General features: G+C 45.9%; 1 protein-coding gene across 1 annotated transcript in view; it reads right to left on the reverse strand.

The window, feature by feature from the left end:
* PTPRA (protein tyrosine phosphatase receptor type A) overlaps positions 1–25,744 on the reverse strand; it is a 141,271-nt gene that overhangs the window by 91,023 nt on the left and 24,504 nt on the right. Inside the window, exon 2 of the mRNA XM_086612573.1 lies at positions 19,970–20,106. Within this exon, the coding sequence (XP_086468699.1) occupies positions 19,970–19,987 (18 nt within the window). The 5' untranslated portion in view covers positions 19,988–20,106. The remainder of the gene's footprint in view (positions 1–19,969; positions 20,107–25,744) is intronic.

Raw genomic sequence — 25,744 nt, forward strand, 5'->3', positions numbered from 1 at the left:
TCCCTAATGACACGCTGCTTCTGTAAAAGCATTCTAGAGGAATAAGAAGGCGATGAATACACACATTCAAACCTATTATTTTCCTCTGAGGCTCTGCCATTTAAACAGGAGAGCGACGGTGGCTTGGAAACCCTGCACGTTCCTAAAGAGTTAAAATGTAGTTATGGAGACTGGCACGATTAAAATTCTAGTAGAGTATATTTAAATTACAGGGAAAGCTGAGCTTGTCCGACTGGATAGTCAGACCGCGAGTTCCCCCAAATAGGGCTTTGATTTTCCAACACAACACCCAAAATCCTCTTCTGCTTTTATAAACCACATGTGGAATCACACTCCCTATTGCACAACATGGCTTGAGGAATAATTCCAGCGGTATAGGCACAATCTGGAGGTCATCGCTCTGGAGGGGCTGAGAATGTCAGCAGCAATAGAGAAGAAGAAAAGCCTGGTCCTTGGTGACAATGCTGCCTTGAGAGCTACCCTCAGCACCAGCAGCTAGCAATGCAAGGTCATGGGTGGTTTCGCTCAAGCACGTCACTCGACAACAAAGAAATACGAGCAAATATCGGAGAAAAACACTAAAAGTAAGTAGCTTTTGTGGTACATACAACCAAACTCAGGATTCATTTATTGGGCACATTGTTCTCCCTTTTTAGGCAGTACTTCCGAGCTGTGAGGTCAGACTTGTTTCAGGAGTGAACCCGGAGATGGGAAGCTGTCTACATGTTTTATGTCCATGAGTCCCTTACAAGGAGGTCAGCTCACCTTTGAGAGCTTCTTCCAAATGCCTAATATCAATAAAGACATTCTCAATTCACTGGGCCTCATCTGAAATAAACTGCTGCCCGAAAGCCACCTCTTATTATTTCTGCATCCTTGCACTTCCCCCATGCTGCTCTAACATTTTGGATACTCACGACTGCTTCGACACCTTTTCTTTTCTCCAGTTCACTGTTTCCGCTGGCCTCATTTAAAACCGCTGCCGGGGTGAAATGAAACCTGGATGCATTTTGCGCAGGTCAGCGCCGGGAGGAGAGATGCTCCCGCAGCGAAAGGCATCCTCTGGGCAGACGTCGCCACGTGCTTTAGCTCTGCAACTGGATCAATGTCCGAACATACTGTCCAGGAGAGCTCCCAGTTACTACTTCTGGAGGGGACTACATACCACCGGGTCCCTTCTCCACTAAGCAAGGCTGTGGTTTAAAGCTGGTTTCATCAGACTTAGTCTAGAAAATGTGTATGGGATCCAGGAGCTCCTAGATTTGGATTATTTTCTTATTTTCATAAGGAAAATGACCTGAGCTCTGGTGTAGATCAGAGCACGAAGACATGGGGAGCTTGAGGCCATCCCACCCTTTGCTATCTCTGCCTGAACGATCCGTTCTGATGCTGGCATTTTTATTTTGCTACATCTACTGCCACGCTTCAGACAAGCAAAAATGATTGTGCAAAAATGATTGTACATCAACAGACTGAGCGGTGCAGTCACCGCTCCAGAGCCGAGACAGGAACAATTCTGCAGCTTTATCCCACGCGTTGGTTTTAAAAGCATCGTTGATTGACAGGAGCCAGTTCAATGGACCCACAGGAAAGCGAGGGCAGGAACGGGCTGAGAACAAGGCTGCTGCTTCCCTCCCGACAGCAGAAAGCAGCACACACCAACTGTGAGCAGCTTTTGTTTTACATCTCAAAAAAACCAACAAATCCACCATCGCTTGCTCCAGGAGTGACAAGTGGCTGCGCAAGCGGCAGGGCTGAAAACCAAACCGCATCTTTGTTAAAAACCAGACTTCACGGGATTTCAATCCTGTAAAGAGGCTTTTTAAAAAAAAATAAATAAATACAGGTAAGAACGTTTCAACCCAAAGTTAATTCCAGAAGCCAAAGCCTCCTCCGGATGCTGTTGAAGGTCAAAGGGCTATTTATTAAAGCATCTGAAAACTCAGTGGGTGACATTAAGGGACGTTCAGAGATGCTCCATGGGTGCGGGCCGGGAAGATCTCAGCCGTGCCCTGACACCACCTGCTCGGGGCAGGTCCTCACCACCCCGTTGGGTTCCCGAGCCTCGGCACTGCTCTTGGAGAGGAAAGGCCGGCAGAGCCGAGCCGAGCCGGGCTGCGCAGTAACCAGTAGCAACTGTGCCTAATCCAGCCCGGAGACAACACTGCCGCGGCTCATTCACACCCACGTCACGTGCGGAGCACAGTCTGTACACGGCCACCACTACTGCATATTTTTTTTCACCAGTTTAAGCTTAGTTTTAGAACACGTGATGTTCGTGTTTTGTTTTTTTTTTTTTAAATAAGCATATTTAAATCATTTTTTACAAAGATGCGATTTTAATAGATGAGGTTGGGGTCAGCTTCAGTCTAAAAGATGCACAAAAGCTTTTTCCGCTGCACATTCAATGTACAAAATACATCTATTTCAGTCCTTTATTTTCACAGTATTAGAGAAATTACCAAGAAGGAAGTTGCTCTAGTGCTGACATTCTTGATTTTTTGAAAGAATTAAAAGGAAGAACAGAAGAATCATGTTGAAGAGCAAAGGATGAAATCAGCAGCTGCTCTGCCCCATATTCAGGTGACAGCACCGAAAAGCCACCTATTTGCTAAAATGATGCCAGTACCACATCACCCATTAGGTGCATTGAAATGGATGAAAGTCAAGACTGAAAGCAAAAAATCTTCAAAATACATATTTTCTACTGAAGTTTCAGAAGAGGCAAATCACCAGTCATGTGGGTTAATGACCTGGGACCAAATTTCACTGAATTGTTAATCTAGATTTTCAGTAGTTTTTTCAACAAATTTTTATTTTTATTTTTATTTGAATTTAGCTGATTCTAAATTGAGAAAGCCAAAGATTAAATGAACACAGAAAAGTTCCTGTCCCCTGCTTTTCATCTAGGAACACAACGGAGGTGGGACGGACCCAGATGCACGTGGAAAGATTAGAAAAAACTTGAGGTGGCTGCACAAACACATGTATATTTGGCCCTTTTTCTCTCTGGGTACACTCAGCTGCCAGCACCGGGCAAGAAAAGGGACTTAGCAGCTTTCCAGCATCTCCAAGGAGGTCAGGCAGAAGAGGGAGACAGGCTCTTCAAAAGACCACATGGCAGGAGGACACAAGACAACGGGCAGAAGATGAAACAAGATGTTCAAACCATAGGGAGAAGCTTTTCCACCGTGAGGTCAGTCAAGCAGGTTGCACGGCGAGGTTGTGCCATCTCCATCCTTGCAAGTTTTCAAGACCCAACTGGATAAAGCTCTGAGCAGCCTGGTCCAGCCTCACAGCTGATCCTGCCTGGAGCACAAGGTTAGACTTGACACCTTCTGAGGCCTCATCTCACCACCTGAAACACCCTACGAGCCTGTCTTCCCAGATCTCCCATCAGCAATTAAAGCTTCTGGCCCAAAGTCAGCTTGTCATGCTACAAACACAAAAACTGGGACGATGGAATTAATTTATTCTCTGTAAAAATGAGAATACAAGAGAACAGAGGTCCCAACACCTCATTTAAGAGACATCCCAGTGCTGCGAAGTTGAAAACCTTCCAGATAACGACCTGAAGTCCCTCGTTTCGATGTCACCCCTTTTGTGAGATTTCCCTCCACGCTCCAACACTTCCCCTCGACCCAATGCTGTGAACGCAAACAGTTAGCCTGGGGAGATGTTACTTTTCTCGCACAAAAAAGAAGAACAACAAGGAAAAAAAACCCTCAATTATTTATGCCGCTCTTTGAACAACACCAGCTATTGTCAAGGAGTGTTTTACAGCTCTGAATGTCACATTGAGAGTCTGGTCATGCCAATAGGAAAGCCTGCCGCTGCCACGACCCAGCAGAGAACGCTTTATTCAAGGCACTCGGAGCCCAGCGCCAGGCAAAAGCTAAAAGGAAGCCGGTGGGTGTGACAACCACGTTTTGTACAATGATATGAAAAGAAGCAGGGAAGGGTGCTTGATATTTTTTCTTTGAGTGTAAGGTAGAAAATCTACAAGGAACATCATACAGAGCCAGGTGTGGCTAAGTGATCGAAAGCTTTGGCTCGATATTGCTTTGGATTAATTGCATGGACAAGCATGGGGGTGAGAAGAGCTGGAGACCTTCCCAGCAGGGTCCAGGGATAAAGCAAGGAGGGAGCTTTCGCTGTCGAGAAAAACGAGTTGGCTCAGTGGACAAGAAACCCGTTTCCTGCCTGACTGCGACTGTGTGAAGGGAAACAGGGCTCTGGAGGCAACCGTGCAAACAAAGCACAGCCACCTTCAACTCCCACCATGCAGGAGCACGAGCTTGGGAGCGCCCGAAAACCACCAAGCCACTACAAGTTTGGGTTGTTTTTTTTTTTTTAAAATGTTAAAAAAAGCAACAGGCCCTTTTCCACGGTGTGTTACGTTACAAAGCAAAACTGGACGGGTTGCAATCTTCCTCTGCCGCACCCCGAATGCCAGGTTTCAGGTTACTTCACCCGACGTACCTGCAAGAATTTTCTCTGAAGCGCGCTATTTCTACCGTCTCCAGTAACACCTCGCCCTTACAGCCAGCCTTTAATCTACAGATCTTCGAAAAGTCCTGCAAAAAAAGCAAGTGTCATTTCCTTCCCCCTCCCACACCCCCGTGCGCCGACGAGGAAGTTATAACCCAAGTGAAATAATAAATATCGCCCAGCGAAAGGGAACGCAGTCAGCAAGAGGAAAGCCAGCGTCCCCATGCTACTCTAACCCACAGGATCCATCCTTCTGGCTTCCGACTCAGGAAACAGCTTTTCGTCGCCGGGTCTTAAAGCTCCTCCCAATTTTGGCATCTTTACCCCTTCTGCCTGCAGAACTAGTTTAAGCGCTGGGGGGTTAGTGATGTTTTTTTTTTTTAACCGATTCGTGGGTATTTGCACCGTATTCAGCATTGGCGCTTACAGCTTTTCCAGCCGCTGTTGCGCATCTCATGGGTCTGTTTACCATCAGCAAACATCCGAGCAGTAATCTTGGATTTATCGCTTCGTCTTCCTGATAACTCCCCCCCGGCTGCTCCCTCAAAGCCCAGAAATCCAGTTTATCACCCTTCGCAAGGGAACCTCCGGGCATTTTGTGAGCTCTATCATTTTATCTCCCCCACGATCTCAATTCACCATGAAAATATTCAGTGAAACCTGTTAGAAGCTTCCCTGATATAGGTGCATAGACTCTACCACTACTTCCACCCACACAATTTTCTCTAACATCCAAAAAAAACTAACAAAAACCCAACAGTAAACTTTTTTTTTTAATACAACTCAATGCTGCTCGGTGCTGCTGTTCCCATTATCTTTGAGGTCCCCGTGAATTTTTCCAGTGACGACACCAGGATGCTGCATAAATCTCTTGATTTATGCAAAACTGGATTCCTTTTCCACCCATTTCATGAGGAAAGGGTTTCCCTTTTCCTTTAGCTGTAGCCTGATGATTAACTGTGTAACGACTGAAGCCAAAAGACCCGCGCACTGCAGTCCTGAAGCAGTCCGGCACAAAAGCCTTCAGAAGTTGAGAACATCAAAGGGCATCAGAAGTACAGACAGCTTCGAGACATGTAACATCACCACCCAGAACAAAGAGAGCTACATGCAAGCATCACCTTCAGAACTTACTTTTTTTTTTTAAGATACTGCCTTTTAGTCTCAATTTTAAACAGCAGCAGCAAGGAGAGGGACTTTCCTGAGGTGAGGCCGGTGGCAAGATACCACGATCCGCTGTGCCGTATCCATTAGGTACCAGCGCCTCCTGAGCCACGGGATGGAGAGATGAAGAGAAAGGCCTTTGACACCAGAAGACAGCTCTCTGTGGCAGTCAGGGAGCATGTGGAGTGCGGCCAGGAAAGGGCCAAGAGGTACAAAGGACCTGCACCCCACAGCTCTCACCTACCACCTGTCACACACCGCGCATCTCCTTTGATGTAGTCGGTTTATTCATCACTACCCCACCTGGAATACCGCGTTCAGCTCTGGAGTCCCCAACACAAAAAGGACATGGAGCTGCTGGAGTGGGTCCAGAGGAGGGCCACAAAGATGATCCAAGGGCTGGAGCACCTCTCCTATGAAGACAGGCTGAGAGAGTTGGGGCTGTTCAGCCTGGAGAAGAGAAGGCTCCGGAGTGATCTTATAGCAGCCTTCCAGCACCTAAAGGGGGCCTACAGGAAATCCGGAGAGGGACTTTTTCCAAGGGTGTGTCACGATAGGACAAGGGGCAATGGCTTTAAAATGAAAGAGGGCAGATTTAGATTATATATAAGGAATAAATTTTTCACTCTGAGGGTGGTGAGGCACTGGAACAGGTTGCCCAGACAAGTTGTGGCTGCCCCATCCCTGGAAGTGTTCAAGGCCAGGTTGGATGGGGTTTTGGGCAACCTGGTGTAGTGGAAGGTGTCCCTGTCCATGGCAGGGGGGTTGGAACTGGATGATCTTTGAGGTCCCTTCCAACCCTAACCATTCTGTGATTCTATAGTGGAAGGCAGCCTGGGCTGAGTCCATTAATTGAGGTCAGCACAAAGCCAAGAATTGTAGGGTTGTGCCTAGGTGTTGAAACAATGGCATTTCGGGAGAAGTGATTAGTCTTCCCGCTAAAAAAAATAAAATTATTTCCAGGGGGCCCATGCCATCTGAAGGCCTGGGTGCTGCTGCACTCAAACTGATATGAGAGCAGGGGTGAGAGACAACCCTGAAGGCAACATGTTGTAGCAGCAGGGCAGAGGGTCTGTCCTCATCCTTGTTGAGATGGTCTACAGAGCCCTGAAGAGGCTGCCCCTGAATGCTTCCATCCAACCCACCTCCCAGGGAGGAAAAACAGGGGAAAAACTGCTTTCCTCTACTTTCCACCATGCACAGCTCTGAGCAGAGCTCCCAACCGGGGTGAAGACAGGACTGAGGGCACACAATGAAGGCTGGGGTGCCTAAAAAGAAGAGTAGCCAGCAGGTCAAAGGAGCTGACTCTCCTTATATACTCCACTCCGTGAGACCCCATCTGGAGTACTGCAACCAGCTGTAGGGTCCCCAGCAGAAGACAGACATGGAGCTCTTGGAGTAGGTCCAGAGGAGGCCATGAAGATGATCTGAGGGCTGGAGTGCCTCTCCTGTGAACAAAGGCTTAGAGAGTTGGGGTTGTTCAGCCTGGAGAAGAGAAGGCTTCGGGGAGACCTTCTAGCAGCCTTCCAGTACTTAAAGGGGGCTTACAAGGAAGATGGAAAGAGACTTTTTGTCAGGGCCTGTAGTGATAGGACAAGGGGAAATGATTTTAAATTGAAAAAGGGTAGATTTTGATTAGATCTAAGGAAGAAAATTTTTACAATGAGGGTGGTGAAACACTGGACCAGGTTGCCCAGAGAAGCTGTGATTGCTCCATCCCTGGAAACATTCAAGGTCAGGCTGGACGGGGCTTTAGAGCAACCTGATCGAGTGGAAGGTGTCCCTGTTCATAGCAGGGGAGTTGGACTAGATGATCTTTGAAGGTCTCTTCCCACACAAACCATGCTGTGATTCTGTGACTGGAGCCACATCATCTCCATGCCCAGGACAAACTGAAACGGCAGCAGCAGCTGTCGCTGCAGCCCCGAGACCACTCTGATCTCTGGTGCTGATAATCCTTTAACTCAAGGGCCTTTTGATACGTTTGACCCTGCTCACAAGTTGTCCTCTCCTACATGAAGGGTGGCCAGAACAAGCCAGAGGCAGCAATATCACTTAATAGTGAAGAGTTCCCAGCTTCCTTCCAGGCACTCGGGCTGGAGAAATAGAACAGATTTAAAGCAGATGACAGAGTTTTTAAAAGATGATCCCTTCCTCATGAGGTCTCAGTAGTTTGGTACGTTTAAGCCGTGCAATGTTCGACCTTCCTCAAACAACTCTAGATGACACAGAAAACACAAGGAAGCCTATGCCTCTTTGGAGGCACAGTGTAACGCTTTTCCTAAACAAATTATTATTATTGAGCTGATGTAACACTGATCAAGAGAGAACTTCATTTTCTCCCCCTCGGTCCTTCCCCCATTGCCACTGGGGTTCATGTTGGCATACGTTATTTTCATGCAGGCAGAAAGGAATTATAGGAAAGCAATCCCTGGGCTACATTTTTGAAATTTAGTAAAATATCCATGAAAAACCTAATTCATTCACTTTTTTCATGTCCAGTTGCTATATGCACTGAGTCTACGACCCCACCACACTGTGGATGAGATCACAGAATGTCAGGGATTGGAAGGGACCTCAAAAGATCATCTAGTCCAATCCCCCTGCCAGAGCAGGACCATCTAGATCAGATCACACAAGAACGCATCCAGGTGGGTTTTGAACATCTCCAGAGAAGGAGACTCCACAACCTCTCTGGGCAGCCTGTTCCAGTGTTCTGTTACCCTCACTGGGAAGTTCTTCCTCATGTTTAAGCAGAACCTCCTATGTTCCAGCTTATACCCATTTCCCCTTGCCCTATCATTGGATGCCAGTGAGAAGAGCATGAGTGAGATGCCTTCCCCACCACAGTCTGATATCCAGACAGCAAACCTTCCTGAAATCAGCACTGCTTGAAAGCTGCGGTTGATAACTACCATCTTCAGAACAGGATTCTACGAGAATCATAGAACGGTTTGGGTTGGAAAAGACCTTTAAAGGTCATCTAGGCCAACACCCCTGCAATGAGCAGGGACATTGTCAACTAGATCAGGTTGCTCAGGGCCTCGTCCAACCCTGGAGGTTGTTTCTCCGCACTCTGAAAATGAAAATCTAATCTATCGGATTCACTTAAGTAAAACAGAGAAACTATTACACATGCAGGAAACGTCAGTGTAAACACTTCAAAGCTGTGTTAAGTGACAAACAAGCAGGCTTGTTGCTGACTGGAGGTATGTGCATATGGTGACCATCACCATCACACCATGAGGTGCCCATCATGGGGAGATTTTTTTGAAAGAGAAGCTGAAGTCCAACTCCTGTAGGTAGTTGACATTTAAGATAGCGGGGTTTCTATGATAAAAAAAAAAAAAAAAAGCTACCATTTTAAAATACTCAACGTACAAAAGTGAGTCGGGTGAAAGTTGCACTAACCAATCTCAATGACGGTGCAAACCCTTCGTTCTTATCTTGCCTTGGGCATGCTCCACTGCTGCCCATCACGTGTCCTGTTGAGAAGCTATTTCAAACCAGTTCTCTCCACACGCCTCATAAAAGGATTTCATTGCAACCAACGCCAAGGCAAAGAAAAAGAATGACTTAAAAATCCAAATAAAGCTGTTTGGTTTGTTTTGTGTTTTTTTTTTTTTTTTTTAACCATGTAACTGCAAATAACAAACATATCTGTGGTTTACAGAGGAGGCAATAAATTAAAGCTACAGTCACAAATCAGACCAAAAAAAGATACTTAAGTCATTCAATCCACCACCCCAGGATGGTTGCGGCCCCGTGGGATGTTTCTCAGTTTTGTGAAAGACTTGGAGTCCTGCACTGAGGAAGCACAACACGAAGAGCACTCTCAGAAGTTGCTTTTTTTTTTTTTCCTTATAAAATTAAGCCAGCCCTCTGGTGCTTCCTGAGCACAGCCTCTTCGGTCTGGATACAGCAAAAGCAAATAGTCTTTAGCAAATAAGCTTTTTATTTGTGAACTGAGCACATCATAAAAAAAAAAAAAAAAAAAGAAACCAAACAAAGAAGTTTGATCCTCGGCAAAATGGTTGTGTGTGTTTCTTCTGTAACCACCCGAAGATGGCTGCGACATTTCAGTTTCTAGAAAAAGAAACTGGCATTTAACGTCTTTTTAACTTTAAATTGTTGCAAAAAGATGCATTTCAACCTGTTCGGAAGCTGAGGACTCCAGCATTTTAACTTTCCCTCCGATAAAGGCTACAGCACAACGGTCCCATGAGATCCACCAGCAAGAGCAGGACCTGATCCTGGAGATAGTGGGAATTCTCCTCACCTTCTGCTTATAAAAAAAAAAAGCCAATCTCCTATATTTTTTTCATTTTTCATTGAGCTGTACCCCTCAATCAATACTCCGGATGCATGGTGTGCCTATTTCCCTAACTTTGGGGAGCAAAAGTGTTTTCAGAGTGGTCATTAAAGAAAACAAGTTGAGGGGGGGTTGGGCGTTGTGGTGTTTTTTAAAAAATTTTTTGTTATTTTTTGATATTTTGCATTTGGTATCTTGTACAAAGTCTGTAGTCAGACACATCCCAACTCACAGAAGTCATCACAGAAGAAAAAAGCCCTATAACCACATACCCATGGACTCTGCATTAATTTCCACTGCATTTCCAAGGAATTCCGGAATAATTTATGTTTCAAAAAAAGAGAAATTTAGGGTGAATTAAAGTCATCATGTCAGAGGTGAGTTTCTCTGAACAAGTATATCACAAACAGCTCCTATGCCTCAGCTGAAGTTCAGCGGGGTGGAAGTCCACACAGATGGACAGCCCTCCAAAGACAGGGTCTGGTTTCAAAGCAAGTCCATCCCTTCAGACCCTCGGCACTTTCCTACACGGCAGAAGCAGAAGAAAACGCCAAAGCTTAAGGGAATGAGCTTTTCAGCGGGTAAATCCAAGACTCGGGCGGTCTCGGCTGATGTAGGCTGTGCTGTAGCCATCTCCCCACACCACAGACGTGACAGCAGTACAATAGCATGAATAATTTTTGTTACTCACTCCCTACTGAAGGACGGCATTCAGAGTCTAAATTAAGAACACGAAAACGATTTACGTTACCATTAACCTCGGCCCCACCCTCACCACACTACATAAAAGCATACGTAACAATTACAAAGATAACATTGTGTGTCATAAATATCACACACAGCAATACGGCAGTCACAGCGTTTGTTTCCTGACCCGGGAAAGCTGCTATAATTGTGGGCTATTGTGCTCATGGAGGATTTCGATTTGGAAGTTGGTTGCCAACAGCCCTTGTTTGCTATAATTTCCCATCAGGCTCTTCAAACTCTTCGGGTTCCCATTGAACACCGCGTCAAGGCGCTGCTCCGAGTTCTGCATCACGCAGTTCAGCAGGAATTTCACGTTCTCAGCGGAAACAAATCCAGATCATCCCAGGGATATAAAAGCTAGATGTGGAGATGTGAAGCAATTGGAACAGAATTCACGTGTTTGGGATTTTTGATGCACATTTCACAGCTAAGGGCACCTAAACTAAAACCTTCTTCGCTCTTGGAGGCCCTCCATCCAAGTCAAGAGGACAGATAGTCAGGAGACCATTTCGGTTTTAAGTAATTCAGCTATTACACCACACAATTCAGATCTTTGCCATTTCAAACCTGGACAGTCTCACAGGGCTGGTGTGAAATTACTCAAACTCACAGAAACCACCACACCCTCTTGGACAGGAACACTGTCCACAGCATATTCCTCTCCTGGTGGAAGCCATCCTTGCAAGTAAAATTCTCCCAAGTATTCCCCCACCCCTTTCTAGATTTAAACTGTCCAGATCACAAATCTGATGAGTGTAAATGACACTTCACTTCCAGTGAGCCTGACAAACCTGCTGGTTTTTGAAGTCCTGTCTATATTATAAAGAGGTCTTTCATCTCAATGCAGCCTTCTCTTCTCCATTCGGTGCTTCCAGGTAACACCAATACCAGCTTTTAGTTCTAAATGCTTTTCCACCAAGCATAGAGAAAGTTAAAACCCACGCTTTCACTCATTGATATTTTCCAATTAAAATTAGCAGATGACAGTGACCCACATAAACAGTGCTGAAGAAGGGGTTCTCCAGAATTAAAATACCAACATCTTTGAGGTCCCTTCCAACCGTAACCATTCTATGATTCTATGATTTTGGATGCCCCTAAGTGATATACCATAAGCTGTTAGCGTCTCACTTTTATCCCTGTGGTAACCTGCCGACTTACATATCCTCTTAAGTTTCATCTTCACTTTCTCCCTAGGAAGAACAACCATTTCCACATCAATCCTTCCTCCTTCCTTACTCAAGGTCTTTTATAAATTATGTAGAGGATTTAATTTTCTGGGCTATTTCCCTGAAAGTCATCAAGTTGGGCTTTTTCTCCTGCCTCTGGCAGTCGTGCTTTAGCCGCGATTCCGGTTGTTCACTGAGGACCCCGCAAGGCTCAGCCCAAGAGGAAGACCAGCTTCCCAGAAGGGTTGCAAGGGTGAAGCTGAAGGCCAGTCGCTCTCTAATGACTCAGCACTTCACGACAAACACCTCCCTCCCCCATTAGTATGCTGAGCCACATCAGTTCTGCTGCTCACAGCGCCGAAGCTTTAAAGTGGGGCTGATCTTCACTTTCTCAGTTTGCAATGGGACGCGTTAGATACTCGGGAGTCTCCAGGCACGGGCGCTGATGGCATTTACACGGCGTTGTAGATGCGCGAGGTGCTGCTGGTAAATCTGCTAGTGCCTGTGAGTGAGCGGAGATGAAGTCACCTGCACGTACAACGGAGGTTAACGTGGCAGAGGGGCGAAATGACTGCCCAGTATCACACGTGAGGCTTTGGTAACATTGTGACCTCAACTGGGGAGTTGGCATCAGCCTACAAATCAAATATGGATTACCTAAGAAGCAAATTTTCACTGCAGACTTTCCATCAAGCCTGGGAAGTTTTATGATCTCTCTGCTCAACCTCCCTGCTACTCGGTTTTCACAGAACTTGCAAGATTTGAAGACTCTGAAGTTTCTCAAATGTGGCTGAAATTGCTCAAAGGTTCAAAAGGTTACTTGGGACAGAGAGGCTGATAAACACAGACCGTGCCCTGTTACCACTCTCCTATATTTAGGAAATTAAGCTTAAGAACACAATACTTTACTCATCGTTATATGAAAATATGACATTGTCATCGCTATATGTGCACCCGGACCTACTAAATATTATCATTTTATAGCTAGTTTTTGCTCTAAGAACTCTTCATGCCTATTGAAAACAACATTCCCCAATGAACACTAGCAATACATGGAGCTCTTCAGCCCTGATGATCAGATCAGAGTTCTTCAGCCCTGATGATCAGATCAGAGTAAGACCAACCAAGCCTAGGTAATACTTCCTTGTATTCGAAGTTCAAGCAAAAAGGTGTCAGGGATAGCAAAAGGCTCCCAGATGCTCAAACGAGGACTTGCAGTAGGATTCTTCTATGCACATGTAGCATTATGGCTTTTGAGGCATTACGCAGATTAATCAAATAGAATAATGATCTCATAGTGAAGCGTTGAGCCGGAATTAAAGAGATTAATGTTCAGGTCCAAGGTCTAGAAGTTCTCAGCCTTGGGGAAGTCATATCAACTCCTGCATCTCACCTCTCCTTTCCACAAAACCTCCTTGGAATTACTGATTGCAGAACCTGAATGAAGATGCCGGGGGAAAAGACCATTTCAAATGTTTTTTTAATTATTATTATACCTTAATACCTGCTACAAGGCACTGTCTTGTTCTATTCCTGATTCTCTGAAGAAAGATGTTCCCTCTCAAGGGAATAAAACCAAGTACGTGCTGTCTTTCGAACAGTATCACATGCTTCTACTGGCGAAGTACAATTCTGAACAAACACTCATGTGAACATACCGAAAAACGCGCAGTGCAATTTCACATAATAATGCATCTGATGGTACTTCATTACGAAGTGTTTGTAGACCCAAAAGGATACGTCAGGCAAAATTCTGAAGCTAGTGGAGCACTTCTTGGGCTAAACTCACACGGGCGCAGAAGGGCACAGCACGAAACACCATCCCATGCACTTTTGCCTATTTCGTGATCTCTCATTGCTAGATCCCTAAAGACTTTGGTTCTTGTAAAGTTAAAGCAAGGCTATTCCTTTTGTTTCTCCAGCTCACATCACAGGAAGTGAGACGTTTAACCATCATGATGGATTTCCAATTCAGCTACTCTACACCACCTCACCTGTAAACTCCTGAGTGGCCAACACGTGGCATTTCTAAGAGTTTGGTCACATCCCAATTCTGCTGTAAACCAAAGAGATATCCAAGACTTTTAGGAATGTGGCTTCTTCTGAAAGCTCTTTGGAGAAGTTCATTAAGTTCAAAGTCAGGATATCAACCTCACCATTGCCCAAAACACAAAACGCAGGCCAGATTTTGGTGAGGATGAAATGAAAGGGGAAAGTACGTGGCTGGAAGAACAACAATGAAGTTCAACCATACGTCAAAATGTTTTATTTATTGTTTATTAATCTAAAGCCAAAACACATATTGAATCCAAATTTGTGCTGTGCAGTTTAGAGAGCAAGGGTAGGCTTCCTCCACCATGAAAGGAGACACATAGCATGCAGCCGAGTGACATAAAGAAGAATTTGCAATGAGAAGGTAACTGTGTTTCAGTTGTGACACCTGTATCACCCATGGCGCAAAAGCCGTCATGGTCTGACACCAGCACTAGGTGACAGTCACAACTCGGACACTAACAGTCACAGCGACCAAACCTTCTTCTCCACACTCAGCCTGAAATTGCACTGGGAGGCCTCACAAATCCCACAAGATTTCAACCAATCTCCAATTGCCTTGAAAACATAATTAACTTCAATTGTCTTTTGATTTTATCTCCATTTTCTCAGGTTCTAGGCTATTTGGGAAAGCAGTCCGTGTACGTACATGTGGGTATGCACACCCGTGCGTGCACGTACTTGTCTGGAGTTACCAACTTCCCAGCGTACCAGCTTTTCTCAGGGCCTCCTCGGAGAACAAAACTTAGGGAGGAAGCCTAACCTTTGAGAAATCCTCTACCGTGTTCTGTACAGTCATCAATAAAAAGATTTTTGCTCCCACTGCACCTTGCTGATATGGATGAGCTCAAATCAAAGGAGCATTCAAGCTCAGCTTGACTCTCCTAGGCTCAGCTCTCTGCTTCCCCCAGTGTTTTCTGACAAACTGCTCTCACAGGGATTTCAAAAAAAGATGCTGACCTGGCCCTTGCAGTAAGGAAGAGATTTTTCTTCCCTCTCCACATAAATTTTAAAGTTTCCTGAAAAACAGAAGGGCAGGATTCAGAGAAAATGATGGAGAACCTATAGAGAAAAGAGACCAAGGAAAGCCTGACCTGGGCTAAAGACTAACTGACACTCCAGGCTACATCCACAGCTCCGTCCATCTTCCAGTTATTCTTCTGAAGTTCCCCAGCAGCAGCTGGGGCAGCAGAAACCCAATCTCCAAACGCTGCTGCTGTCTGTGTGATCATACGCCCCAAGATGTGAACATGTAACTCACCTTCCAGAAACTGCACGAAGTGAGTTCCTCCTCCCTCCGTTTCTTGTCATACGTTGCGAGCCTCTAAATCTTTACATGACAGGGAACTGAGAGTATTTTGGGGGAATTTAAAGGCAAATAATAATGATCAGTGCTACCTCCACTGCAGCAGTGCTTACGGATTCCTACTGAAGAAATCAGTGCTGGATCTACTCAGAGATTACATGTCTCTTCCCTTCAGCTGTGGTTTAGTCCACGTGAGTCAAGACAAGGACAGGGAGAGATCACCCACCGATTATGGTCATGGGTGAAACAGACTCGACTTGAGGAAAAAAAACAATTTAATTTGTTACCGATCACCTCAGAGAGGATAATGAGAAACAAAGTCAGATCTCAAAACCACCTTCCCCCACGCCTCTCTTCTTGCTGGGCTCAACTGTGCTCCCGGTTTCTCTACCTCCTCCCCTCAGCAGTGCAGGGGGACAGGAAACGGGGGTTGAGGTCGGTTGATGACATGTTTCTGCTGCTCCTTCCTCCTCAGGAGGAGGACTCCTCACACTCTTCCCCTGCTCCAGCGTGGGGTCCCTTCCCACAGGAGAGAGTTCTCCATGAAATTCTCCAACATGAGTCCTTCCCATGGGCTGCAGTTCTTCATGAACTGCTCCAGTGTGGGTGCCTCCCATGGGGCGCAGACCTTCAGGAACAGACGGCTCCAACACATGCTTCCCACAGAGTCATGACCTGCTTTGGGTGTAGCCACCTGTTCTGGCATGGGGTCCTCCACAGGCTGTGGTGGATCTCTGCTCCACCATTAATCTCCATGGGCTGCAGGGGAAGCTCTGCTCCCGTGCCTCCTCACCCTCCTTCTCCACTGACCTTGGTGTCTGCAGTCTTTTTTCCCCCATCCTGTTCCTTCCTCCCCACCGCCACGCTGGGCACGACCAGCTCAGTGAGCCCTGGTAGCCCCGACAGGACGAGCCCTGCCAGCGGGTGCCTCAGGAGCGGGGTGCTTCAGAGCCCTCCTGAGTCTCCCTTTAGGGGGATGAAAGCCTTTGGCTGACAACGCTGGGCTGCAGGGAACCGCTCCTGCTGCCTGCGAGGCACCCCGGCTGCACCGCTGTGGCCACTGCCAGGCGAGGGGTGCTAGCCCAGGGCCAGCGGCCGCCCGTGCAGGAAGCTGGGGGTGAGGCCTGCGTCTTCCCCTTCTCTCCACTGCAGGTTCTCCAGCACTTTTTTTTCCCCCTTCTTACATATGTTATGACAGAGATGCTACCACCGTCACTGACTGGCTCGGCCTTGGCCAGCGACAAGTCTGTCTTGGAGCCAGTTTGATTCAAAAAAATAGACTGGGTGTAGTCAAAGGGCTGGAGAATTCCATCCAAAAATATAGAGAGTTGTCTCACTCTCAAAAAACTTTCCTGTTCAGTGGAAAATACAGCTTGCTACGAAGTCAGATGGAAGCTTCTGAGCCAGCCCAGTCAGGGGTTCACCTATACACCCAAACGAGAAAGGCCAAGAACAAGGCATCCAAACACACGGCCCTGCCAAAACCTCAGTGGTTTTATCATCTACAGTTCAAATCAAGATCTCCCATCCTGCCGTTCGCACTGCATGCGGAAGAGTTTCCAAGAAATGTCTCTTGGCAGTAATCCCAAAAACGCAGCTTCCGACCCGCTGCTGGGAGCGGAGCTGCTGCGTGCGGCGGGGGCTTCTCCTCAGGTTTTGAAAGCTGAATTTTCTACGAAGCCGCCCCCTTGCCACATCCTTTACTGCTAACATGGCACTGAAACAGCACAGCGTTTTCGAACAATGCCCTCGATTTCTCTAAACACAACTGTTTACACAAGCCTAAGGCTCGCCTAGGGCAGGCCTGGTTGGCCTAAGGCTTGGGGAGAAGACAAGCTTGCCCTTCTTCTCATTACAAGTTTTGCAGGTCATCAGGGACACTTCCCCCCTACCCTTCCTGTAAACCAGTTGGGATCATGAAAATAATTATGGTGGAAAAACCTGGGCTAACCCAACCACAGCTCGGTGAAACTGTCCCATCCAGTAGGGTAAGCTGGGACAGGCACCAAAGACCTGGAAGATCAGGCAGTAATGAGCCAGTGCAATCATCCCTGGCTAGGGAAGGCAGGATTCCCACTCGTGCTCTTTGGAACAGGTGGCAAGTGTTTGTCAGTGGGTCTGTTTCTCCCACTCTCCTTCCCCTCCTCCAGCAACATGGTGTTCTCAGTTCAGCCAGTTTTCAATTGAGACCACCGTGACTTCTACCCAGAGGAGCCACCAGACCCAGGAGCACTATGATATCTGGGATCCCAAGGTTTCCATTTACATATGCAGAACCTTTTAGGACATAATCGAGGTTTCAGATCTAAACTTTGAAGTCTTCTTACCTGTGCTCAGCGAATGCAAACACCCTGGTCTGCCAGCATCATGCCCCATGCTAAGCCTGAGCTAGATAGAATACGTGTGTGACATTGCTGAAATGGCTGACAAAAAGAGGACAGTAACCTGTGACACGTTAACGTGACCAGTGAAAACAAAGCCCAGAGATCTAGAGATACAGATGAGCGGAGAGCTTTGTGTAGACTTCATGCATTACTTTTCTCCCATATAATCCACACCTGAATGTTTTGGACCTATAATCTGAATCAGTAAGTGATGTTTAATGAAACACTTTAAAAAGAAACCCATAAAAGCATAAAAGAGTGCTCAAGCTCTTCTAGCTGACATCAGCTATTTCATAACCCCAGTTTTAGAGAGAAAAACCACTCAGCCCAAAGTGCCCTTCCAGTAGCCCACAAGAGTCAAGAGGCTCACAGTATGGCGGACACCTCCAGCACCCAGCTCTGTATCTCACCTAGCAGCCCACACTACCCGAAACAGCAGAACAAGTCCCAGGACCTTATCCACGGACCATACTGTTTTATTCCAAAAGGATTTTGCCGTGGAAGGAAAGCTCTGTTGGATTATTTCACTCCAGCTGACAAGAGTCACATCCACATCTGGCTTCATCACGCAAGACAAACCACTCTCACGCAAGCAACTTTGTTCAGACCATTTACGCCGGCCAGTCAAATCAGATAGCACTGGCCACAGCGAAGTATCAGCCCTCCTCTTCACATGAGGTCAGCTGCATCCTGTTGATCTGAGTGGCTTCAGGATCGCAGCTGGCCACTGAATTGCCGGCTTCCAACCCCAAACAGCTCAGAAGCCTTGATATGCACATCCAGACCACGTTTTTTTTTGAGGAAGCTACTCCCTGAGTACAGGTAGCATCTTTCTCCTACACATTCACCGGATTATGATAGCACCTGTGTTATTTTGGTAGATACTTGAACATATTCAGTCGCTTGCTTCTCTAAAAAGGCTTTTCTTATACAAGTAAGACCAGAATATTAAACAGAGTTTAGGCTATTAATGTTTATGGTGTGCATCGTAGGCAAATTTCTTCTGTATCTCTGACTTTAGTCTCATTTAACTTAATCCTTTTCTGCAATCAGCTGTGGAGAAAGCATGCACTAAAGACAAAGCCCTTCTTCTAGGACAGTTGGACACCTCTTCTTAGCAAAATAGTGGGATTAATTCAGCTGTTGACCGCAATAGGAGTTTTCCCCAAATTAAACAGTGAGCCAAGGAGACGAAGAAACACCCGTAGCAAAATGCAACATGAAAATTGGTTAAGTACGTACATACACACACACACTAACGGGGCTGAAACTCATTGCTGAGTATCACACAAATTCAGAGGGAAGTGTTTAGTCATGCTTGAAAGTTACAACTGTCTTCAGTTTGGCACAGAGGTATCACACCAGGTTTGCAAAGAGTTCAAAGAATTTTTATATGAAACCATAAATTGGCCGAGTTTATGAAACACGCAGTGTCAGCAGGACCCTCTGTGTAGTTTTAAGGAAATATCAAACCACACGTACAAATTTCATCTCCAGACAGGGTCAATCTATGAAAGCCACAGCAACAAGAAATGCTTTAAAAAAATACCTTGTTTATAAAAATCACCAGGTTTCACACAGACACCTCAATTTGCTACTCCAGCAATTCCATCCTAGCATCAAATCCATTTTGGTTGGAATGAGTCCTTTGAAATACTGAACAAGAAATCTTACAGTAAGATTTTATTTTTTTTAAAAAAAAGCAATCCCAAATCTTCTCCTTAAGTCAGACCATGGGAAGAACTTCAACCAGAACAACTGCCCACAAATTCCCTGCTGGATGCTGTTTTTCTTTAATTCACTAACACCCTGAGTATCGTTCCTTCTTACTCCATAACCTTTTTTCTTACTCCATGACCTTCCTCTCCTCAAAAAGACTCTGGGGTTTTTCTTCCCTCCCTTCATAAATCACTCATGCCAGAATTATGCGCCCATCTGTGCCAAGGTAATAGCAGAGGTCAGTATATTTCAGTTGGTTTGTATAAAAAAAGCCTTAAGAAAAGTCCTCTTCAAAAAAATATTGATACCTAAACTCTGCATGCCTCACAACACAAACTAAACGTTTCAAAGAAAGATTCTTTCAAGTAAATACAGAGAAAATAGTGGATTCATGAAAGTTTGCATCAAAACAAAGGCAACCCCCTAGTCTAAGAAGACCACAATCATTAAGATCAAACAGGGGAACGATGGAGCGCAGGTTTCACTACGTAGATGTTGTAAGACAGAGATGTGAATCCGTGAGAAGGCTGTACACTCAGCACCTCCGAAGGCTGCTGTTCTCCTGCTCAGGCTACACCAATACTCGTTTCATACCCAAAACATCTCATTTATGCTTCTACTGTACCTTAAAAGGGACGTTCATTCAACTTTTCACCTCCCCAACGCGACGGTCAAAGCTTTTCCGATTAATATCAAACCGGGACGATGATGGGCAGTACACAACCAATCCTTATTAAGGCTGATGATTATTCTCGATGCGCCCTGTAAGAGAGAAACACCCAGTTAATGGCTTGTGCCAAGATGAGCAAGTTGCTTCACACGGATCAGCCATATTAAGCAAACAGCCTTTTCACTGCCCCAACTGCTTGAATTTTGTTGTGGATGACTGGGACTGTCCCATACAGCTGAGATTGTCCCAGCCACTAATGTAGTCTTCACATAAAATAAGTTTATTGAAGTATTACTAGTAGAGCTGGAGGTATACCAGCCTGGATAGTCCAGAAGGAGACTGAAGACCATGGCTCAGACCATTTAGGGAGTAACCCAAGGCTACGCTGTCTGCTAATGCACCAGGAACACAATGAAGAAAAAAAAATTAGCCTTAAACTATTGTGTTTTGCAGAGAGGACAACGAGGAACATACAATACTTGGCCTAAAGCTGGAAAGATCTCCAGTTGTGCCAGATTTTCCATTTACAACTAGACTGTTGCCTGAAGAAAACACACTTTATTTTCCCTTTTCTAGAGAAGGTAAGGTTCGTAGTGGGAGCAGGGCACTTGTTAGGCCAGCCAGCGTCAATGGAAAAAAGGGACAAACCTTTCAACCTCACAAACCCTTCTGGAGGCCTGACACAGGGGAAGGTGTATTCAAAGCTACGCTCTGCTCACGAAAATGGCTCCAAGGTGAAATTAGGCATGTATCAGTTAGAGCATCTGCAGGAGTGAGTAGGTGGCTCTTCTGGAGTTGTGGGTATGTTAGTAAGGAGGAGAGGAAAACAATAACTATTTAATCAAGTTGGGGGAGAGACGAATGAATTATTCCCTTGGCAACCAGCTCAATGGGACCTGCTTATGTTCGCAATTATTCAGTTAAATACATTCAGTTTCTCAGTTACTTTCTGTAGGACTCCTTCCCTTTTCAGATTTCATTCTCAACCAAAGCTCGCCACACTTCCACATGCCGCACAACGCATAAACAGGCAAGATGCATTTTCACAAGGTAAAAGTCTCCAACAGCTAAAACCACCTATGCTGTTAGAATATCTCGGCCACAGTTCATGGTCCCCTCAACTGCAGCAAGTGAAAAGCTGATTTTCTTTATTATAACACTTTATCAGAGCATTAAAGCCCTCTCACATAGAGAGTAAGCTGCTGTGCACAGCACCTAAACCACCCACCAGCACCCAGGCAGCAAAGCCGGCAGCTGAACCGACGCCTGGGAGTTCCGACAGCAACTCCCAGTTTGCATCTGAGCATCTTGGAATGACTCCTTTGAAATATCGAACAAGAAATCTTACAGTAAGATTTTTAACTCTTTTTTTTTTTTTTTTTTTTTTTTTTTTTTTTTTTTTAAGTATTCCTCAATCTTTTCCTCAAGTCAGACTACGGAAAGAACTTTGACCAGAACAACTGCTGATGGAGCTGCCAGGCTGCAGAGCACCACTGAAAGAACCAATATCCCTACTCCAACTCCAAGTATTGCAATGCCAGCTTTTATGTGTGCATTTGAGAAACGGGATGATCAATTTTTATTTATTTGTAAGTTGTTGAAGAAAGGAGATATATTCTGCAGACACAGGGAAGAAGCAGCAGAGCATCTTCTCTCTCGTGGTGTGGCAACGCTCTCCTGGATGCCCACTCCACCACTTTCCATTCCCCAACAAATAACACAGGCTTGCTCACGGCAACATGAATTCCCGATCCAGCTTTGTAGCAAAACAGGCTCCCTCTAATTATCCCTCAGCCTGACGACATCTAAACGGTGGAACAGGAATATGGCAGAGACTCGAAACGAGAGAGCATGAAAACAAGACCATCTCCTTTTTCCATTCACACCACAGGTCCCAAGCGCACGAGGACAAGCTCCCGCCTGAGTCATTCCCAGCAACGCTTCACAACCCGGCTGCAACCGCAGATATTTCCCACACAAGTGATTTAAAAAAAAAATATTTAAAATGAGACGATAGCAAGAGTAACTTTGGGCCTGCAAGGAGCAATGGTGTGATCAGAAGGATCAGTCATGTCTATAGAGTCTTATTAGAAGTAATTTATATGCAAGTAAAACAAATATCCTCCCCTTTTCTAGGAAAATGCTGAATTCCATACTGATTTACACGCTTTACAATCTCATTGACTTCAGAGGGATTGCCTCCGGTATGAATCACCAGACTGTGGCCTCCCAGCAACACAGAGTAATCCCTTCATATTCCCTATCGCCCGACCAGGTGCTGCAGCTAAGACCCCACAATCCAAGTCTCAGCCCTGCGGTGACACTTCTCCTCACCCTATTAAAGCTTGAGGAGGGGGAGTGGGAAATAAAAGTCTGATGATGGAAATGCCGAAACCCATGGCCTCAGTGATCCCAGCATGCGTGGCTGAGCACGGGGGCAGCCGGGGGGCTATGTGGGGCAGTGCAGGGTGAGAGGCAAGAACCCTCCTTCAACCTAATTAAATCCAGATCCAAAGGCCATTCTGATCTGAGGGCATTCAGTATTTTTGTTGGGAAGGGCAGGGATAAATTAACTCCTAACTCAGGCCCTAATCTTTTCTCATTGTTGTTTAAAATCTCCCACTTCCTAAGATTTCAGCATTTCCTGGTGACAAGGAGGAGCTCCAGCCTGCCAGCTCATCTGCCCCTTCTCTCCAAGGCATCTGGGCAGATGCTTCCCCCAACCAAGCTCTTAAAATTACATGACCTGCTTCTCCATGCACAAACATCGGGGCAAAAGGCAACTGCTGACCCCACTCCCCGCTTTAATCAGAGCTGTTATGTACAGCGCTACCAACACACAGGGATAGAGGCTAATAAATGTTTAATGGTCCAGTAAACACCAAGGGCTTTATCTACAGCCCATTTCAAAGCCTGATCAAATATAATAATCCTTTCCATGTCTGTCTGCCACTTCCCTGGCCTCCTGTGGGATGAGACGAGACATACGCGGCTGCTCTACATTCCGGCAAGAAAGAGGGGTTAGCTATAGGGGGGGGTTAGCTATAGGGAAAGGGGGATTAGCTATAGGGGGGAGTTAGCTGCAGGGACAAGGGGGATTAGCTGCAGGGACAAGGATGTTTTCCCTGCTTCCATCTAAATTTCTTTCTCTCTGAAGGGCAGGATGATGCACCAACATGTTGGACATCAACTTCCAGAAATAAGGAAAAGCAGGTGGCATTCGCCTCTAGGATTCAATAAAGCAGTTATTTATAACAGGAATATTACACATACCAAGTAGGGAATACATGGAGAAAGTTGAGAGAAGTATCATTTACTTAGAGACTGGAGCATAGGGGGAAAATACCTGCACGCTTCATGAAGTGCTGTAGGAGCCTATGAGACCAGAAAAGCTGAAGCTTTTTAGAAAGAAGCTGTATTTTAAAAGAATCACGGAAACAGGATCCACACTTAAGCACTTCGTAACCGCACAACTTGCACGATGCACGGGATTGCCAAGCAGCTGAATGCTTCGTGGGCAAATACCCAGGCAAGCGCTGACTTCTGCCAGATCACCCGATTCAGCACATGGGGCAAGAAAAACAATCCTTCAGGCAGATAAACCACTTCCTCGGATCTGATACGGAAGATGTATTTCCCCCCCAGTTAGAGCTGTGGGTCCATTACTCAACATTCCCTCTCTATGTAAGTCTTACTTATCTTCTAGACCCTCATATCTCCAATAGGGTACTTCGAATGAGTAATTTTGATGCATTAAAGCCAAGTAGTTATGGTTTTATTACACACCACTGTGACAAGCTTCCCTAAAGAGCTGATGCTAAATCACAGCCCAATTATGGTTTGCTAAACTCACACGGACAGGAGACAAACAGACCAGAAAAAGCCATGAGGGCTTCATAGGTGAGACCTCACCCATGACTTAGGTGTTGCACCGTGGCACCATCCAGCTACTCAACACACGGGCTCCAGGAGCCAGACCTGTTCCACAGTTTGCTGGACAATATTTAAGGTTTGATTTGCTTCAGTCTCCAGAGCAGTCCCAATACCAGAAAGGGCTTCTGATATAGGTGAGGCTGACCTTCCCCACCTACACCAACCACCTCTTGGCTCAGATCATTGAATCATAGAATGGTTTGGGTTGGAAGAGACCTTTGAGATCATCTAGTTCCAATTTCCCTACCATAGACAGGGACACCTTCCACTACACCAGGTTGCTCAAAGCCTTATCCAACCTGGCCTTGAACACTTCCAGCGATGGGGCAGACACAACTTCTCTGGGAAACCTGGTCCAGTGCTTTATCACTCTCATGGTAAAAAATTTCTTCCTTAGATCTAAACAAAGTTTCCCCTCTTTCAGTTTAAAGCCATTGCCCCGTGTCCTGTCACTACATGCCCTCGTCAAAAGCCCCTCCCCAGCTTTCTTGTAGCCCCCTTTAGGTACTGGAAGGCTGCTAGAAGGTCTCCCCAGAGCCTTCTCTTCTCCAGGCTGAACAGCCCCAACTCTCTCCATAGCAGAGGTGCTCCAGCCCTCGCATCATCTACGTGGCCTCCTCTGGACCTGCTCCAACAGCTCCATGTTCTTCTTCTGTTGGGGACCCCAGAGCTGAACGCAGCACTGCAGGGGGGGGTCTCACGAGAGCAGAGCAGAGGGGCAGAACACCCTCTCTCGACCTGCTGCCCATGCTGCTTTGGATGCAGCCCAGGACACAGTTGGCTTTCTGGGCTGCCAGTGCACATTGCCAGCTCATGTTGAGCTTCTCATCAACCAACACCCCCATGTCCTTCTCCTCAGGGTTGCTCTTGATCCATTCAACCTGGTCAAACTGGAGGGTCCTCTAACTCCGAACCATGCAGAAGGCGAGGGATCAGGGCAGGATTACGAAAATGGAGGCTCAAGGCCAAAAAAAAGAAGCCTGGAGGCAGGGCTGTCATCAGGGCGTAGCTCATCTGTGCTGCCGTGCTCCAGCCCCTTCCCTCCCTTCCATGGGACGTTTTTATTTAGCGTGGCCAGGAGATTCTTGCAGAGGATGTTTTAAAACTCACAGAGCTGCCAAAAATGTCAAATTAGAGCACAGTGATAGCTCATAATAAATCCACCCAAGTGAACTGCAGCACTGCTCGGGTGCCTTTTCGGGTGAAACCAAAAAACGTGAAAGCAAAGGTCTACCGGCAATTACACCCAAAACGCTTCCTGTCTTTGCACAAATCTTTGTTTGTTTTGGGTTTTAGTGGTAGATGGGAGCAGAGACTACAATCTGTGGGAGACAGAATTGCTGCTAATGCAAAGAGCTTTTTTCCTTCCCCCCTTTACAGAGAAAGAAAACACGAAAAATGCCACTCTGAAACAGCTTGGTCCTGCATTCACAAATGGTAGCAGAAATTAGCATTATTTATTTGTGGCTTTAGTCACTTTTTAAAAGAAAAAAAACGATAAAGGAAGAAATGAACCTGAATTAGAACTCCCTCCCCTTTCTTTTGCAGCTAATACTTCAAAATGCAGCAGGGAAAGAGCATTTTGCAGAGCTCTAGGAAACCACACTTCAAAAAAAAAAATACATTTACCCAAGAAGGAGAATGAAAACAAGCCGAACAATAAGAGTCACGGAAGTTTGCTCTGAGGAGACATCTGGGAAGGTGAAAGGAGGAAGCAAGTGAAAGAAAACAGGCAGTATAAAGATACAAATTAATTCAAAACAGCAAGAGAAGAATTATTAAGCCATTTTACATTTA

Source organism: Tauraco erythrolophus, chromosome 5 (genome assembly GCF_009769465.1).
Source record: "Tauraco erythrolophus isolate bTauEry1 chromosome 5, bTauEry1.pri, whole genome shotgun sequence".
NCBI lineage: Eukaryota > Metazoa > Chordata > Aves > Musophagiformes > Musophagidae > Tauraco > Tauraco erythrolophus.